Source organism: Lygodium microphyllum, chromosome 28 (genome assembly GCF_053477565.2).
Source record: "Lygodium microphyllum isolate KBCC chromosome 28, Lygodium_microphyllum_v1.1.10, whole genome shotgun sequence".
NCBI classification, from domain to species: domain Eukaryota; kingdom Viridiplantae; phylum Streptophyta; class Polypodiopsida; order Schizaeales; family Lygodiaceae; genus Lygodium; species Lygodium microphyllum.
The window spans coordinates 40,006,758-40,024,490 of record NC_141162.1 but is presented as its reverse complement, the minus strand read 5'-3'; the positions used below and the strand labels follow the sequence as shown (position 1 = coordinate 40,024,490).

The window sequence follows — 17,733 nt, the reverse complement described above, 5'->3', positions numbered from 1 at the left end:
CATCGTTAGAACAAATACAATCAAAGGGCAGACCCATAAGTCATCATTCAATCTTATGAATAGGGCTTATAAAGCCAAGACATCCTTCCAACCATGTAATTATATGCATACCGTGAGTGTAAAGTAGCGTGCATTTGGTCCAAGCCTTATATTGTGAAGCATGTGTTTTTCATGATTTTGAGAAGTTTGCATAGGATCTAGCTTGTCAAGTGTTTTCTTCAAAAGCTGTTGCCTTTTCCATTTCTTTCTTTCATCTCTGTGTAATTTGCAGGTAAGGTTGTACATGATAAGGCAATTGTATCCACAAAAGGAAATCGTCTTTATAGAAGTTTTAAGTAAACTCGACATTGAGTTCTATACTGAAAGCAGAATAAATGCTACAAGACTACAAGACTGTAAAGCATCAATGTGAATGTCTCTCCTTCACCTCAGACATATCACAGCTAATGGAACCCCTTTACTCCCTCCTGATAATGCATATCTAGAAGAGCATGTTGAAGGTCCCTGGTTCTGTTCCAGTTGCTGGAGTTTCATATCGAGTTTCTGCATGACTTCGAATCTGTTCATCAAGGCATTCCACCTCATCAGGCCGCAGCAGAGTTCAGCATACAACAGGAAGAATGAATATTCTGTACAAAAAGAAGCCGTTCCTAGCAACTTAGGACCACTTATCAAACAACTTCTCAGTTACTTGCATAAGTACTAAAACACCCAATGGCAACCAAAACTCCCTTAACACAGTGCACGATACAAGAGACTTTTGGTTGTGTTTCTTCGTGATATGGCCTTACTCCTCCCGTGTCTTGCCCCCTTTCTATGAAACAAGCCTTTTTATGAAAATTTGGCACACTAAGGGTAAAGAATCATTTGCTTATCATCCTTCATGTGGTTCCCAAAGCCTCAAACTTGCCAAGATGACACAAGGTGCAAGGTTGAGCAATAAGGATGATAGACCTCTACATGTCTTCCAATTTTTCAGTAATCCTTAGAATTCTTCAATAGTCCATCGAATGAGAAACGCTAATTTCAAGTGCACACACTAATTCTTCAATAACTATTGTAATACGCGTCCAAAATGTCTTAACAGCGCTATAACTTAAGAGACAAAGACAAATTTGATATTTTAAAACTGCTTGATTGCCTAAAATAATGACCTGAGTGTAGTCATGTGCAAAGTTAGGGAATGCATAGCACATCCACTAAACTAGTTACTAGATTGAACGTTTATGAGCCTACTGAGATTGGATTCCATCAATTCACAGCTTGTCACCTTGCTGCTAGTGACAAACTTGATATTAATGCAATAGAATATAGCAATATCAATATGAATTCAACAAGGCACTAATTGGTATATTGAATTTATTGTTGCCAAACAGAATTGCACGTCTAATTTGTAGGTGAGTACATCCCCTCGTAAATCATATTGCAAACATCTTTCTCCTCTACTAGAATAGTAGGAATGTGCTTCACCTTCTCCATCTCAATCTTGTTCACATTCACCTACTTTGGCTCTATAGTGTAGGAGGATCTCTCAATCACACAAATGCTGCAATGATATCTCAACTGGGTTGTCTTCAATTTGTTTCTTTCCTTTGTATGAGACAATGGCCCCATGTACTCGAATCATAGTTGCCACGAGTTTTGGAAACAGAGAAATGGGAACCCATTTCAGAGTCATGAAACAGAGTTTCAGCCTCAGCCCAAAATGGCAAAATGGCAACTTGAAAAATATAAATATAATATAAATGTGTGTGTGTGTGTGTGTGTGTGTAGTACACTATACAAGCTACTACTTTAGCCTTTACATAGTTAGACACTTACATTGCCAAACATAAACATTAACTCACTATGTAGTAGCCATTGGTTGCAAAAAAGAGTAAAGAGTTAGAACTAGCTTCATAGTTACACAAACAAGTCTTTGTGCAACTTCATGCATTCTCTCACTATAGATGGCCACAATGAAGAGAAACATGCAACAAAAGTAGAATTGGAAGGCTAGAAATGAAAGTTGAAAATAAATATATGTTGCATGTCAACCAAAAATGGAAACATGGACGGATAAAATTCAAGGCCTACCCCCAAACAACAAAACTTTTATAAAAAAAAACCTCCCAAAAGAAAACAGGGCAATCCCAAAGCACATTTTCAGAGTTCCCAAAAAAATTCCACTTCCACATTTCTGTTTCAGGGGTCCAAAGCGTCATTTCAACAACTATGAATCTAATTCCTCTCAATAGGACCCACACACAATTGTGAGATGACATATGAATAGGCACGAATTTTCGGTATACAAAATTAGTAAATATAAACTAAAATCAAGCATAAGCTAAAACCATGTGCATGACAAAATTTTCAACACTTCTGTATATTCATTGGCTACTGATCAATGTTAAGGCACAATTTCTATACTTTTCCCACCAACAGACTAGCTAAAGCTAAGTCTCTCACAACTCAAGAGTGGGACGTCCAACTAAAAGACTGGCAACGAATCTTTATGAGATCCTACTCAAAAATATAATGATAGGAACATCTCCATCAATCCACTTGTTGAAGTATTCCTGCAACTCCTTTTCAAGCTCTTTACTTGAGACTTGCTCTTCACTATGCCACAAAGGGATGTAGACAATGTGTAGCACCATGGATTGATTTGTGAAACCAATCAACTCCTTTTCCATACTACACAAATCTCTTGCAACCTATAGCAATTGTAAAAATTCCCATATGTCTAAAATAGCTTTCTTTTATACATAAAATAGCTAGAGATTTAAGTGACCTATGTAGTTTGTACAAGCAACCTACCTGTCTAAAGAGAAGTGAACATTTCTATCTAATGTCTCTCCGATCTTGTCCATGCACCCATAGAAGAGGCCTATGTGAAGAAATGGCAAGGTTTACAATGGAGACAACAATGTGTCTTTGATAAACTGGTAGTAAATGAACTCAAAAAAATAGGGAATGCAAGAATATGATGATGGATGAAATCCAATGACGATACAATGATGAAAGAATATGATGATAGATGAAATGCAATGACCTCAATCCTTCATGTCTCTAGGACTACGGTGAGAAAAGCCAAGGAGTCAACGACACCAGAGTGGCTCAAGCTAACTACATTGTCCTAGAGCTGGCGAAGTATGGAGATGGGTAGCAACACCGATGGAAGGAGAAGAGACGAAGATGATGACACTATCATGTTTGATGAAGGGTGGTAGCATCTCTACACGATCCTCCAAGGAGAACGCAACAGCCTTCAGATGAAGGGCAGTACATTATGGCAGCAGTACAGGGAGAGAAATGCAGTTCTCCGAGTAGCAGGATATTGGTGTAGACTTTGGGCAGTAGAAGGAATGACATGGGCAGCAGCGCAGGGGGAGAAACGAAGTTGTTTGGGCAGTAGAAACCCAATGTCAGCTGGCTGCAAGCAGCTTCATGAATCAGCTGATGACGATGATAATGTTGTTAGCAGCCTCCCACTGTGTGCAGCAAAGTGCAGGGTGCAGGCCTGAAAATGCACGCTGCAACAGCTCCAAGCCACGATGATGTGGCTGGCAGCAGGGCAATAGGCTGAGCAGGCTGACGATGGCTCCTCCGAGGCAGGGCAGTAGTCTAGAAGGGCGGCACCTCCAGAATGAGGGTGGCAGCTCCTCTTGGGGCCACCAACAGTAGGGGAGAGAAAAGACCCAAAAAGGAGTGATTTGGAGAGAGAGAGAGAGAGAGAGAGAGAGAGAGAGAGAAGTTCGGTAATCTTGTACTTTTTTCGTACATATTACGGAAAAAAAAAAGAGAGGAGTTCGTGCACTGTTGTGGGGGTACTCCAGATTCCAGCCCCAATCTGTGCAAATTTCAGGGAGAGATAGTTGCCCTGCAGTTGTGACCTGTCCTGTGCTGCAGTCGTCATCTATCCTGCAGGTGCATGATCCTGGGCTGACTGCTGTGCAGCCCTGCAGGACAAAGAGAGACAGGCAGACGTGTGGTTCTGGGATGACTGCTGTACAGCCCTGCAGTGAAGTGCAATCTTCTGCAAACTGTTGACTCCTTAGCTAGGGTTAGTGACTGTAGACAGTAAGGTATTAGCTATGACAGACTTAAATAGTGTTTTTATTGATCAGGTAGTGGAGGCTTTGGAACCTGACTCTGAGGCTGATGAGGGGGAAGAAATGGTTCCCTGTACTGAGACGATGGTACCATTCTCTGACGTTTGGCCATGTTCTGATGTTTAGCTGCCATTTAAACCTAGCAAACACACTTCTGACACCTCGATTACAGATTTTGAAGACCCCTTGCAGTCAGAACATCACGTGCACTCTTATGCATAGGTTACTTCTACTCTTGAAGAATCTCAGGATTTGGACTGGGAACACCTATTAGAGTTCGCCACCACATTGCTGAGTGACTGTGTCCAACACAATCGTGAAACATTTTCTGATCAGGATAAGGATAATGTCTTGGATGCTACTGTGAATATGAAGACTGTGTTGCATTCTTTTTCAGCATTCTATGGCAAAGGAGTTATCCTCTTCTTCACAGGTAGGATCCGGCTACTTTCTTGGATCTGTCAGTGGTTGCAGTCAATGTTGCAGGGGGATTGGGTGGATGAAATTTTTGGGGGACCACAGGGTTTTTATGTTGTGATGTTAAAATCAGCAAGGTATCATGATAATCTCCTGGCAAGATTGCCCCTGTGTGTTAACCTCTGCTGAAGGATGCTATGGCAGCTATTGGCACTGTCTTGGTTCCACCCAGTTTGAGGGCTACAAATTGTAACCATATGTGTTGTGGGATACTTCTTGCAAAAGGCCTAACTAATTGCCTTTGAATCATCCTTGAATGCCTGCACTGCATTTTCACTTGAAATGGAGCACTTTTGCCGCACATTGTTTCTCCTGAGGAAAGTTGGGGCATTTATGGACGAGTAGGAAAAAATGCAGCTCCAGATGCCTCAGTTGTCAATGAAGGTCTCGTGGTTGAAGGCCCTCAGGATCATGAGGGCCTTCAACCAGGATGATTGAAGGCCCTCAGGATGATGAGGTCTCATGGTTGAGGCCCTTAGGATGATGAGGCATCTATGCAGACAAATGTGAATAAAGGGAAACAACCCATGCAACCTGCAGACCAACTTGAACATGGCTGGTTCTAAAAGAGGCAAAAATGCTAATGTTGACATTGTAGCTACTATGCCTAGCACTTTTCACGACTCTAAATTTACGTATGTATGGTGGAAAGATAAGCTATCTTCCATGCATACTACTAATGAAATGGTTTCTTCTATCCCTCAAAAACCTGCCACTGTGAAAGTATCTACTGATCGTTCAAGGGATCCACCTGCTTGACTTCTTTTGATACAAGAGGTAAGGTGATTACCCCTTGGGATCATTGTTATTCTTGGTTTGCTCCAAAGATGGGGGATCATCCTTCCACCTCCACATTTGAGCATCAGGTTCTAAATTCATTTGTAGTGCTAGCTTATTTCCTTGATGAGGGAACCCTTAAGATTTTAGCAGAAAAAACATAATTTGAGGCGAAATCAGCCTTGACCTTGATCATTCTTCTATTGATACATTCGAAGATTGCCACTTGAAATGTGTGGAATTTTCTCTCATAGCAAGCAACATGACATGGCACGAAAATAAATGGGATGTATTATGTGCTCTTGAGCATAAGAGTCATGGCGAAGTAGGGAAAATTGTGGACCACCATGGGTTTTGCTTGTTTTATACCGAGGATTTTGCAATGCATTACTCCAATATGCTCGTGGTTGTTCATGAGAAATTTCAGCTGGTCCTTGTTAAGAATGATGTACATGGCCACTTTTTGGTGATCGAAATTTTGTTTGAAGGGGAAGTTCTATGGCTGATTGGGCTCTATGCCCTGAGTGATCCCTTTCTAGACATGATCTATGGGACAGACTAAATGTAATGTTTATCGCTTGGTAGACCAGGTTTGTTGATGGGGGATTTTAATGTGTGTATTGATCCCTCACAGTTTATTTCTAAACACCCGATGATGAATGCACCAGAGTGTCATGCTAGGGATGATTTTTCTTTGGCTGTTCTTAAGCAAGACCTTTAGTCTTGGCTTTTTCCATCAGCCTCGGGATTCACTTTTCGTTCAGCACAACATACAACCACATGGTCTCAATTGGATCATATATACATTACGTAGGATGATGCTTCCTAGCCCTAGTGGTGATGTCATACCTCACAACTCTCCGAGCTAGAGAGAGTGTGAAAGGGTAGTGGTGGAGATGGGACATACATGTCTATTCAAGTGGTGGATCTTGAGCATGCTTTTGACATGCTGATGCATCAACTGCAGTGTAGTAGGCTCAAATCCTAGAGCTAGTTTGCCTTTCAAGCTCATGATGGGAGGTTAGACAATGGTGTTTGATCCTAATTTGTTTTCACATTAGGGAACCCCTTTGGCAGTTTGCCTTTCAACCTCATGATGGGAGGTTAGACAATGGTGTTTGCTCCTAATTCATTTTCACATTAGGGAACCCCTTTGGCAGTTTGGTTGAAGGCATGAAATCTATGGTCATGATGTGCTTTCTATAGAGATGGTTCACGACAAGCATTAAGATTCAGCTATTTCTACTTTTGCATTCAGGGATTGGTATGATCGACATCAACATTAGTGTCTTTCCAAGGTATGTTGGTGGTGGCTTGATTATGCCCACGCTTGGGTATCCATGGTTCCATCTAATTCTCATTGTTGTGTATACTATGATGTTATAAGTTTTTGGCAAAACTTTGTTGTAGTATGGGTTATGGTGATAGTTCCTAGGGGACTATTTTCCATTGTTGTATCATATTTCATTGTACTTGTTACCTTGATTTGAGGTTCAATGTTAGTTTTGTACATTTCATGGATTATTTGGGTTTTTATTGGGCATTTGAAAGGGTGCTTGAAGGGCACCTGAGTGGCTTGTTTCTAGCTGACTTGGTTGTCTCAGGCCTTGTTCCTCAGCCTATATATGGGCCTCCTCTCTACTCTCCAGCACATCATCTTGAATACTTGCATCCTCTGGTGGGAAGAAGATTGGAGGCACTTATTTGATCAGCCATTTCCCATGTGGTTTGTACTACTCATCTTCTCATGTTGTGCAATATGGATCCCATGGCCCATTTCTCCATTCAATTGAGTGCATGTGTTCTTGTGTTGGACCAAGAGGGGCCACAACACAGAGAGAGAGAGAGAGAGAGAGAGAGAGAGAGAGAGAGAGAGAGAGAGAGAGAGAGAGAGAGAGAGAGAGAGAGAGAGAGAGAGAGAGAGAGAGAGAGAGAGAGAGAGAGAGAGGTCGAGCTGGAGTGAGCGTGAGAGTGTGATAACTGAAGAGAGTGTGAGTAGAGTGAAAGTACGAGTCGATTAGAGTGTAACAACAATGTGTTGGTACACAAAGAATAAAATGTATTTATACTTAGGGCACGCAAAAGGTGCGTTCACATGTACAATGTGCGTGTACTATACATGGAGGTTATCGGGCCTTTATCCCAACAACCTCCCACTTAAAGGTTCGATATGAACCTCTAGCTAACCAACTCCCACTAGTCGAATGCAATGCTCGTGCTGAGCTTTGCTTAGACTTTTAGTGAGAACATCTGCAGGGTTATCTTGTGTTTTAATTTTGGTCAATGTAATTTGACCATCTTCCAAAATTTGTTTGATGAAGTGATATCGCATATCTATATGCTTTGTGCGTGAATGATACATGGTATTCTTAGCTAGATACACAACACTCTGGCTATCACATCCCAAAATTGCAGTACCCATCGACATGCCGAGATCATCTGCAAGTCTACTCAACCATATAGCTTCCTTAGAAGCTTCAGTAGTTGATATGTATTCAGCTTCAGTGGTACTCAGTGCAACAATGTTCTGCAACTTGGAACACCAAGAAACAGCCCCACTAACAACTGTAAAGACATACCCATTGGTGGACCTTAGAGTGTTCAAGTCACCTGTCGTGTCTGTATCACAATAACCTTGAAAATTAAGTGCACCCTGCCCATAGCAAATACTTTTTCTTTGTGTACCCTTAAGGTATCGAAGAATATACTTGACAAACTCCCAATGTGCTTTGCTAGGATTTGACATAAACCTGCTAACAACTCCCACTGCATGAGCAATGTCTGGACGAGTAGCAACCATAGCATACATAAGAGAGCCACAAGCTGATGCATAAGAAACTTCCTTCATAGCATTTGCTTCCATGTCATCTTTTGGGCTGTTGGCTTTGCTAAGCTTGAGATAAGGAGGTAAGGGTACCCCAAAAGGCTTAGCTTCAGCCATGTTAAATCTGTCTAGTACATCCAAGCTAGTCTTTTCTTTTCCCAACTAGTAGCATATCATCCACATACAAAACAAGTATGATGGGGCTGCCATCTATATCCTTTTTCATGTACAAGCAATGATCTGCATGGCTGCGTGTAAACTCATGAGATAGCATAAAAGTGTCAAACTTTTTGTATCACTGTCGTGGTGCTTGCTTCAGCCCATACAGTTTGCGTTTTAGCTTACACACCATCTGCTCTTTTCCAGGAACTACAAACCCCTCGGGCTGTTTCATGTAGATTTCCTCACCAATGTCACCATGCAAGAAAGCTGTTTTTACATCCATTTGATACAGCTCTAAATCGAAAATAGAAGTAAGAGCCAAAAGCACACGTAAAGTGGTCATCTTCACAATAGGTAAGAAGACCTCTTGGAAGTCAATCCCTTCCTTTTGTGCATATCCTTTGGCAACTAGCCTTGCCTTGTACTTAGGTTTTCCATCAATTGTCTTGACTTTGTACACCCATTTGTTTGGAAGTGGCTTCCTTTCTTTGGGGAATGATACAAGATCCCAAGTATCATTTGCATATAGAGATTTAATCTCTTCCTGTATAGCTAGCTCCCACTTATTGCTGAACTCATGACATGGCCTCTTTGTATGCAAGAGACTCACCCTCATTTGTAAGCATTACATAATGCAAGGAGGGGGCAAACCTATGTGGTTGCCTTCTTACGCGTGTAGACCTGCATACCCAATGATCAACATTTTCAGGAATTGGGTTTACATCTAGAGGTATATTATTTTCAGCATTTATTGGTTGATGTAAACCATTTGCAGCATGCTGTTCATGCTGTACAGCACCTTCATTTTCATTTCCAGCACCTGCATTTTCATAATCAGCAAGCCTATCTTGCTGTCCATGACCTCCTTGTGCTCCTATTTGCTGTCCATCATCATCTGGCCCAAAAATAACAAGTTGATCATCAATTTCAGCCTGTGGTACAACACCTTGAGGCTCATTTTCTGAAGTAATGGGTGGCTGCAAACTCTGAAATTTCACATTTTTCAAATCTTCATTAGAGGCTAAAGTGCCTTTCAGCAATTTTACCTCATTAAACACAACATTACAGCTGTGAATAGTTTTCTTGGATTGAGGTAACCACACTCTGTAGCCAAATTCACCCTCATCACTAGCCCGTGAAAATGCCTTTGGTGGATTTTGGGTCAAGTTTGTTCCTCAGCTCATCCCTAACATGTACAAAAGCATCACAGCCAGTTTAGAGAGCGGTTGCAAATGTGAACCGCGGTTTTGAGTGCCTCTCCCCAAAATGCATGAGGGAGATTAGCAGTGAACAGCATGCATTGCACTCTTTCACATAAAGTCCTGTTATATCTTTCAGCCACCCCATTTGAAGAAGGGCTGTAAGGGGCTGTAAGCTCCCTCTTAATACCATGCAAGTCACAAAAGGACTTGAATTCAGTCGATGTGAACTCACCCCCATTATCAGTTCTCAAGCATTTTAGCTTTCTACCTGTTTGAGTGGTCACAAATGCATGAAAAGTTTTAAAAACAGTAAACACTTCACTTTTCTTTTTTAGCAAGTACACCCAAATCTTCTTGGAACAGACATCAATAAAGGAGACAAAATATGCAACACCACCCAATGATTTCAAGGGCATACTAAATACATCAGAATGCACTAAGTCCAAGACATTGGACTTACGAGAGACACCAGAGTAAAATGAAATTTTTATTTGCTTTTCAAACTGACACTCATTACAAAAATCAAGTTTAGAGCCTTTTCCATCAACCCTCTTCAGAGAGGTAAGGACATCAAGTCCTTTTTGGCTCATATGGCCTAATCTCTTATGCCATAACTCCAAGTGGCTGCAAATTTTAGCAATTGCAAGAAACTTGCCATTCAAGGCTTTACAGTGCAAACAATACAAAGTGTCCTTCTTGGTTCCTTTTGCGATCAGTATGAAACTCTTTTTCACTTTCCACAAACCACTACCAAACATTGTGGTGTAGCCATGCAAGTCAAGCTGACTAACAGATAGTAAACTCTTTTTAATGCCAGGCATATATTAGACATCTTTCAACACAAGCTCTTGACCATTGTCTAAAGACAAGTGTACTGTGTCAATTCCATCAATGCTACAAGCATGGTTATTTTCAAGATACACCTTTCCATAACTGCCTGCGTTGAACATAGCAAAACACTCCAAGCAAGTAGTTACATGGAAAGAGGCACTAGAGTCTACAATTCAAGTCTGAGTGACACCATCATTAAGTGACAAGAGTGCATCAATCACATCAGACTTGGTAATCTGCATATCTTGTATGTGACATACAAGGGTATCATAATCAACTGCACATAATACATCAGCCTTTGTATTTGAAAGCTCTTCTATGACCACGCTAGAGGCCACATTGGCCTTTCCTTTGCTTTTGGTTGTCTCCAATGCATCTGTCTTCTCTTCCTTCTTTTTTTTATCTCCTGCATTCTTCTTTCTCTCTTGTTCCTTCTTATAATACCTGCAATCAGGTTTCTTGTGGCCCTTCCGACCACAGTGATAACAAGTAATGTCACTTTTTTCCTTTCCTTTGCTCTTGCTCCTGTTTCTCTGCTCTACATTTGCATTTTTCTTTTCAGCCCTGCCTCTTACATTATACGCTGAGTTGCCACCTTCTCCACTAGACATACATCTAATTTCTTCATTCAAGATAGAACCCCTCACCCCATCATATAAGAGATTGGGGTTATTGCTGAGTGAAACCACCAAGGTTTCCCAAGAGTTAGGCAGTGCCATGATAAAAAAGATTGCCCTCAACTTATCATCAAAGTCCAAATTTGCATCTTTGAGCTAATTTAGAATCCCTGTAAATGCACTCAAGTGCTCAGTTGCAGGCTTTGACTCATCTAGTCGCATATTCACCAACTTGTGCATTAAAAGCACCTGATTAATAGATGTGGTGATCTCATAGGTATTTTTCAGCTTCTCCCATATTGCATAACTTGTATCTAAACCCTTAATGTCTATCAGAGTGTCATCAGTGACACCCATCTTTATGTAAGCCACAATCTTTTTATTCACTATGGCCCAATCTGCATCAGACATTAGTGCGGGTTTATCTTCCTGCAAAGCATCCTCACAATCCTTTAGTAACAAAATGCCTTGCACATGGTCTTTCCAAAGGTCAAAGCCATGATCATCAAACCGTTTGATCTCCATCAAACTCTTGATGTGTGAACTGGAAGAAGTTGCAGCCATTTTATTACGAACACAAAAGTAAATGCACTAATCTGCAAAAGCACAAGCTGTACCAGCAAGATGCACTGCTATTTTTTCTCAACTAGAAGTAAATTTTTGTTGCTTGTACATGAACCAGCCAACAAACGAGCAAAATATGCAGAAATTTACCAAATTATGTGCAAATCCCCAAAATTTCAAGTCCAAAATTGCATAAATGTCAGTCAATCTGACCCAACTGAGCAAAACTTTGCCAATACATAAAAAGCCTCAAATTTCTGGGATCCAATGTCAGGAAATTTTGCCGAGAAGAGTGGAAATCCGACAAATTTGGTAAAATCCCCAAATTAATTTGGGTCACTTCTCACAATGTCTACAATTTTTGACTCGGAATATACTGTCAGGCCTAGATGGGATCAAATCTGAGAAAAGCCCCAAATTCTCTACCTCGATTTGCATAGATTTTGAAACTGTGCTTCCACGCGTGAACTCCGTCAAGGAAGAGGATAAAGGGATTTAAGGAAAAATGAATTTTAGGTTTTAAAAAAAGGGGGAAAGGGGTCTGTTGACCCGTCAGGCGGGTCGCGTGGCGGCGCTTGCCTGTTGCGTGACGTCGTCATTCGCTTGTCGCGCACGTGCCTGCCAGTCGCCCGTCGTTGCTCTGCACGCTTCAGCCCACTTTGTCCTTGCCGTCGTGCCTGCATGTGCCTTGCAAGTCCTCGCGACTCTTGCTAGGTCCCCGCGCTGCACGTCGCCTGCTACCCACAGAGGTCATTGCTTGTCGCCTGCTTATTGAAGGTTGCCTGCCTATCACCCGCTTACAGAAAGTCACCTGCCGGTCCACGACACGAATGCTCAGTCACGTACCTGTTGGTTCACGACACGAATACTCAGTCGCTCTCCTGCTGGTCATGTTCGACTGGTAAGACGTTGAGAAGCGTGCACAGAACCTACAGCTCTGATACCAGTTGTTGGACCAAGAGGGGGCACAGCAAAGAGAGAGAGAGAGGGGGAGGTCGAGCTGGAGTGAGCGTGAGAGTGTGACAGTTGAAGAGAGTGTGAGCAGAGTGAAAGTACGAGCCCATTAGAGTGTACCAACAATGTGTTGGTACACAAAGAATAAAATGTATTTATACTTAGGGCATGCAAAAGGTGCATTCACATGTACAATGTGTGTGTACTATACAAGGATGTTACCGGGCCTTTATTCCCGACAACTTGCTACTCTTGTTCATTCTATTCAATGTTCAACACTTAATCTCTATTGCTTCCGTTGCATCTCTCATTCTCACTCTGGCTCTTAAATCAGCCCCAAGGCACAATTATTCAATTTAGATGACATGAAATACCTTTTAATAGGCCAACTAGCTCAAAATGTTCTATAAAAAGGGTCACTCAATTGCACTAACGCTTTCTCCCTTTCATTCCTCCTCTTTCATCTTTACCCTCATTAGTGCCAAGTTCCCTCCAACATGTCTCCTTCTTCAAGTTATTTTCCACAAACTACAAGGTGTTGTCCTTCATCATGAGCTACCGCCTTGTTGCCTCTACCCTAGTTGTTGCTACCATGTGCAACAGATGTGTTCCGATCAGCTGCTCCCTACCTATGTAGTCCTTCGGGAATGCCTTGTTACTGTTGGTGGCTGTGTGGAGCTGCTTAAGCTAAAAAAGGTGCATTACACATTAAACCTTCATTAGGTCATAAACAGCCCCAAAACTCAAATGCACTTAGTACACTTTAGTGTCCCATAAGCAAACTCCCCCACTTTTGGTTGGTTCCATCTCTACAAATAGCAAGTGTGCTAGGTCACTTATATCCCTTGATTGGTGCTTTCTAGACTTAGGATTTCTCTTAGGTGGATGACAGACTCTGACATCGCCCTCAGCTTGCTTCCGTGTGAGTCATCGGCTGTTGGACAACTCTGCCCTTGAGCATTGTATACACATTCATTCATTATTCAGCAGTTTCCATTGATTCAATTTATCTTCATTTTTTAGTTTTGCATTAGTGTTTGTGTTCACTGTGTTTCAATCATGGTCATACACTTTGCATTTTCTTTTGGAAAACCTACCATATTTCCACATGGTATCATAGCCGGTGCACTTCAGAAGAGTACCTTGGAGTGCTTAGTTTTGTTCTTGACCACACTATACATCACATATTGACTTATGATGGCTCATACCACTCCATCTTGGGATCCTCTAATGCTTTATGAAGCCACTCCTTCAATGGAGGCCCTGTTTGCTTGAAGGACAATGCTTCATCATCATCATCTATTTCCTAACCTCTTACGATCATTCAAAATGGCCCAGCTCTTCATGTCAAAGATGTCCCAACTAGTGCTAGGAGAACCAAAGCACAGTCGTTTGTACTTGATGAAACATTGTTAGTTTAGAAAGAAGCCTAGAAGATCATTCATTGTCCTTACCGAAGCTTCAGGTGCAACACTTCAGGAGCTTTAGGGCATTCATCACAGAGGGTGGCTCCTGCACTGTGCTTTGGGCCCACACGGACCACAAAACAAGGATGTAGAACGAGTAACATGCAATATGATGATATGGGACATGAAGCAAAATGGAAAGAAGTTGTGCTTTTGGCATTTTTATCTCTGAGAATAATTGTTCCCTCCGGTTATGGGTTGACAATCCCTAGCAGGCACATTTTAAACCCACTGCATGTCAATCAAGGTTTGGAAGATCTCATTGTGTGAGACATTAAGAAGGTTCAATGTTTGCTCTTGTTCAACACATAACAAATTCACCATGTTAAGTACTTTGGCTGGGCTTTGGAGTTCCCTCATGTAGGCTCAAGTCTTAGAGGACAATGAATGGAGACTCATGCTGTGAGGCTTTTTCCTAAGGGTGTAAACATGTCTAAGGATGGGACAATGACATATGAACTAGCCAAGGTGTGCAAGGACTGTTCTTTTGCAAATATGGAGGTGGCGAGGCTGAGTTGGTGGAGCTCGGGAAGCTAAGGCTGAAGTGGTGTTAGTGAAAGAGGAAGTAGCATTTGTGTTTGACAAGGTGGTGGTGAAGAGGCAACATGTGTGCTGCTGTCAAAGGCCCAGCAATGTCAAGCGTGTTTGTAGAGGTGTGGAGACGGCTCATGGATGGAAGTTGTCCTTGTGGGTTGCAAGATTTCAATCTTAGTCTCCCTGAAGGATTGCCCAATAACTTCTACTTATGCACTAGCTTTGGAGTTGTAGAGGACTGTAATGCTGATGCTATTGGTATGCGAGCCTTGGGTTGAGAGTTTGATTCAACTTGCTTTTACGGTTTTACAGAGGGTTGAGAGTATTTCCATTTTACGTGTGTGCTTTGGGTCTTCTAAAGCTTGGAAATAAAGGCAAAAGGTATCAGTAAATGGCTGCAGAAAAAGCAATAAAATGCATTAACTGCACTCAACTAGATTTAGTAACAGCTGCATAGTTGATTACAGTCAGGTCTTTCTTGTCTTTAATCAATCATTCCTATCTTTAACCATGAGGTTCTGGATAGGATAAGCACACCTACTCCAACATGGCTTTGGCTTGCAGATCAAGAGGATGGTGCGTGTGTAGTTCTTTGACCGAAAAACAAAAAAGAGAATAGCTGAGTGCCAAGGTTCAGCTCAATTGCATGATCAACCCCTCAAATAGAAGAAACAATAGGTACCAGCCTTCTCATATTTGTGAACAAACTCTCCTCTACCAAGCTTTTTAAAGTTTTGCAGTAGAATAGAACTGTAAATATCAAAGAAAAAAAAAGAGAGAGATCATACTCTGTTGCCAAGTGCTTTGTTTCATCTTTGAAGTTGGAAGTTAAATAGAGGTCACCCTGAAAGAAGTTGGAAGTGTTTAGTATGCTGCAGAGATAACATTCAATGTGCAAACCTGAGAAAAAGAATTGCAAAGATCAACCCATCATGTGTTACTTTTACCAATTCTAGATTCTGAAGTCTAGATTCACTTTTCTGTTTCATACTGCAAAGAAAGATATCAGGTTCTGTTGCAACTAGACTCTTTGAAGTAGCCAACAAGGTCTTGTCAGAACCAGGGGCATCAGTAGAGGTGGAATGTGGCTCTTGAGTCAAGAGTTTCCATCCTACAGTCTCCAGGTCAGTAGCAACTCCATTTATGCCATTTTTTTCACATGTCTCTTCATGGTTTTGATTTAACGTTCCTTGTAATCCCTCGTATGTTGCTGAGAGAACAATCTTATGGTTCTGTTCCTTTACAGAACCGTCATCCTCTATAATTGCATGCTCTATGTCTACATTCCATTGAGCATTGCTTGAGGTGTTGACCTCTTGCAGATGTACTAACCCAGCTTCAAGTGGTGAAGTTTCTTTTGCAGGTTCCTCTATTTCCATCCCTAAATCATGATCTTTGCCATGTAAATCTGCCATAAGAGAATTGTCTAACACCTCAGATTCAGCGACAGTGGGAATTGTAGGAGAAGGAAACACGTCATTTGAACAAGACGAGTTACGAGGCCTGTCTTCTATCTGATGTTCCACAAAGACTTCCTCCAAGTCTCCTGCAATTTCCACATGTGAATCCGTATCTTGCAGGGTTTCGTGAAACAAAGAAGCATCCCAATCCTCTTTTTCCTCATCTTCTTCTATTTCAGAAGGTTCATTATAACCCTCATCGTGCGGCTGACTCTTATCTTCCTGAACAGGATCAGCAATGACAATAAAAGGAGACTCGTTCCTGTCATCGGTGGTAATTTCTTCTTCGACTGATGATTCTTCCATGGGGATGAATGCATCCTCTTCTTGGCTGCGTTTCCTGCTACGGTTAAGAATTCTGTCACGAAATCTGGCGAAGGTGGTTTTCTTAAACCTCGTCTTCGGAACGGCAGCGACAGATTCACCTGTGACTTCCAGAACACCATCGCTGGTTGCGCCATGGCTGGGGTTTGGTGGAGAAGAAGCGGGAAAAGCTTCCCGAGTCGTTGAAGAAGGCGAAGGCTGTTCCATGTGGCCCCCTCCATTCATAACAGATGGACAGGTTGTTAGGGAGTTGGAATAAGAATGGCACTTCTGGGCGCCCGACTCAAAAAATCATGGGCGCCCGCCCGTTCATGGCCTAGACACGAGTAGATACTTTAATATAAGAATGGCACTTCCGGGCGTCCAACTCAAAAATCATGGGCGCCTGCCCGTTCGAGGCTTAGACACGAGTAGATACTTTGATATACCAAAGGAGACGCATAGCCGAGGGTTTGAGCACCCCATAAACTCAACCTACAACCCCGCTGGCCTGCCCATTCAAGGTTTGTAGAAATTTAACCTTTAATCTATTCTATGTATTATTTGAAGGTTTGGTTTGGTAACCCCCAACCAAAGTGTTGGAGCTCGAGTTTTCACCTACTTACAATTCTTTGTGCATATCTATTATATTTTACGTAAATGGTTTTCAAGAAAAGGAAGAGTGTTTATATTCAAGAAAATTCAAGAAAAAGGAAAGATAGAGAGACTGCACTCTCTCTCAGCAAACTTTGTGTGTGTGTGTGTGTGTGTAAGCCACTCTCAAGAGAGGTCCCTCTCTCAAAAGGCTAGCAAGCATTGCACCAATAGCAGTGGGTGGCTAGGAGGTAAACATGCACAAGTGTAGAGGTGGGTGGCATTGCATCATTGCAAAATTCACCTTCATTGACATGCTGAGAGAGAGAGTATGCTGACCTGATGGTCTGATGTAATAGAAAGTAAGAGATACAAAGAGAATGTTGACTTGATGGTCTGATGTAAATATTCACTATCTAATTCAATTATCTTCACGAAAAAAGGAGAGAGAGAGAGAGAGAGAGAGAGAGAGAGGAAAGCAAGACATCTGATAGAGGTAAAAGAAAAGGTGTTGCTTTGTCAAGAAAAGGTGTTACGGCAATGATCGGTTTCCAATGTTCATGGGGTAGGTGATGTGGGCCATCAAGGCTCATGGCCTGTGGTGGCATTAGGTATGCTTGCAAGCAAAGGTAGCTATCTCACCACTCAACTCCAACTGCCTTTGTGCTTTCTAGCCATTTATGTAATTTCAAAGTCATAGACCTTGGCTTCGATAACATCTTCTAGAACTTACCCATGTTGTAGACTCAATGGAAGCAAAATTATCGAGTGGGCCAGGGTAGGAGTCTAACTTCACATATATCTATACTCTCTCGCATGTACAGAAAGCAAGCATCTTTAATCCAAATGCATAACAAAAAACCATGTTGTGAAG

The 17,733-nt window shown here is 41.8% G+C and overlaps 1 protein-coding gene across 1 annotated transcript in view; it reads right to left on the bottom strand.

Annotated features, from left to right (window-relative positions):
- The window catches only part of LOC148011379 (uncharacterized), a 38,175-nt gene extending 21,659 nt beyond the window's left edge, over positions 1-16,516 (bottom strand). Inside the window, exons 1-4 of the mRNA XM_087670594.1 lie at positions 15,450-16,516; positions 15,291-15,346; positions 428-559; positions 112-256 (exon numbers count right to left, since the gene is read on the bottom strand). Of these exons, the coding sequence (XP_087526720.1) occupies positions 112-256; positions 428-559; positions 15,291-15,346; positions 15,450-16,511 (1,395 nt within the window). The 5' untranslated portion in view covers positions 16,512-16,516. The remainder of the gene's footprint in view (positions 1-111; positions 257-427; positions 560-15,290; positions 15,347-15,449) is intronic.
- Between the last annotated feature and the right edge of the window lie 1,217 nt (positions 16,517-17,733).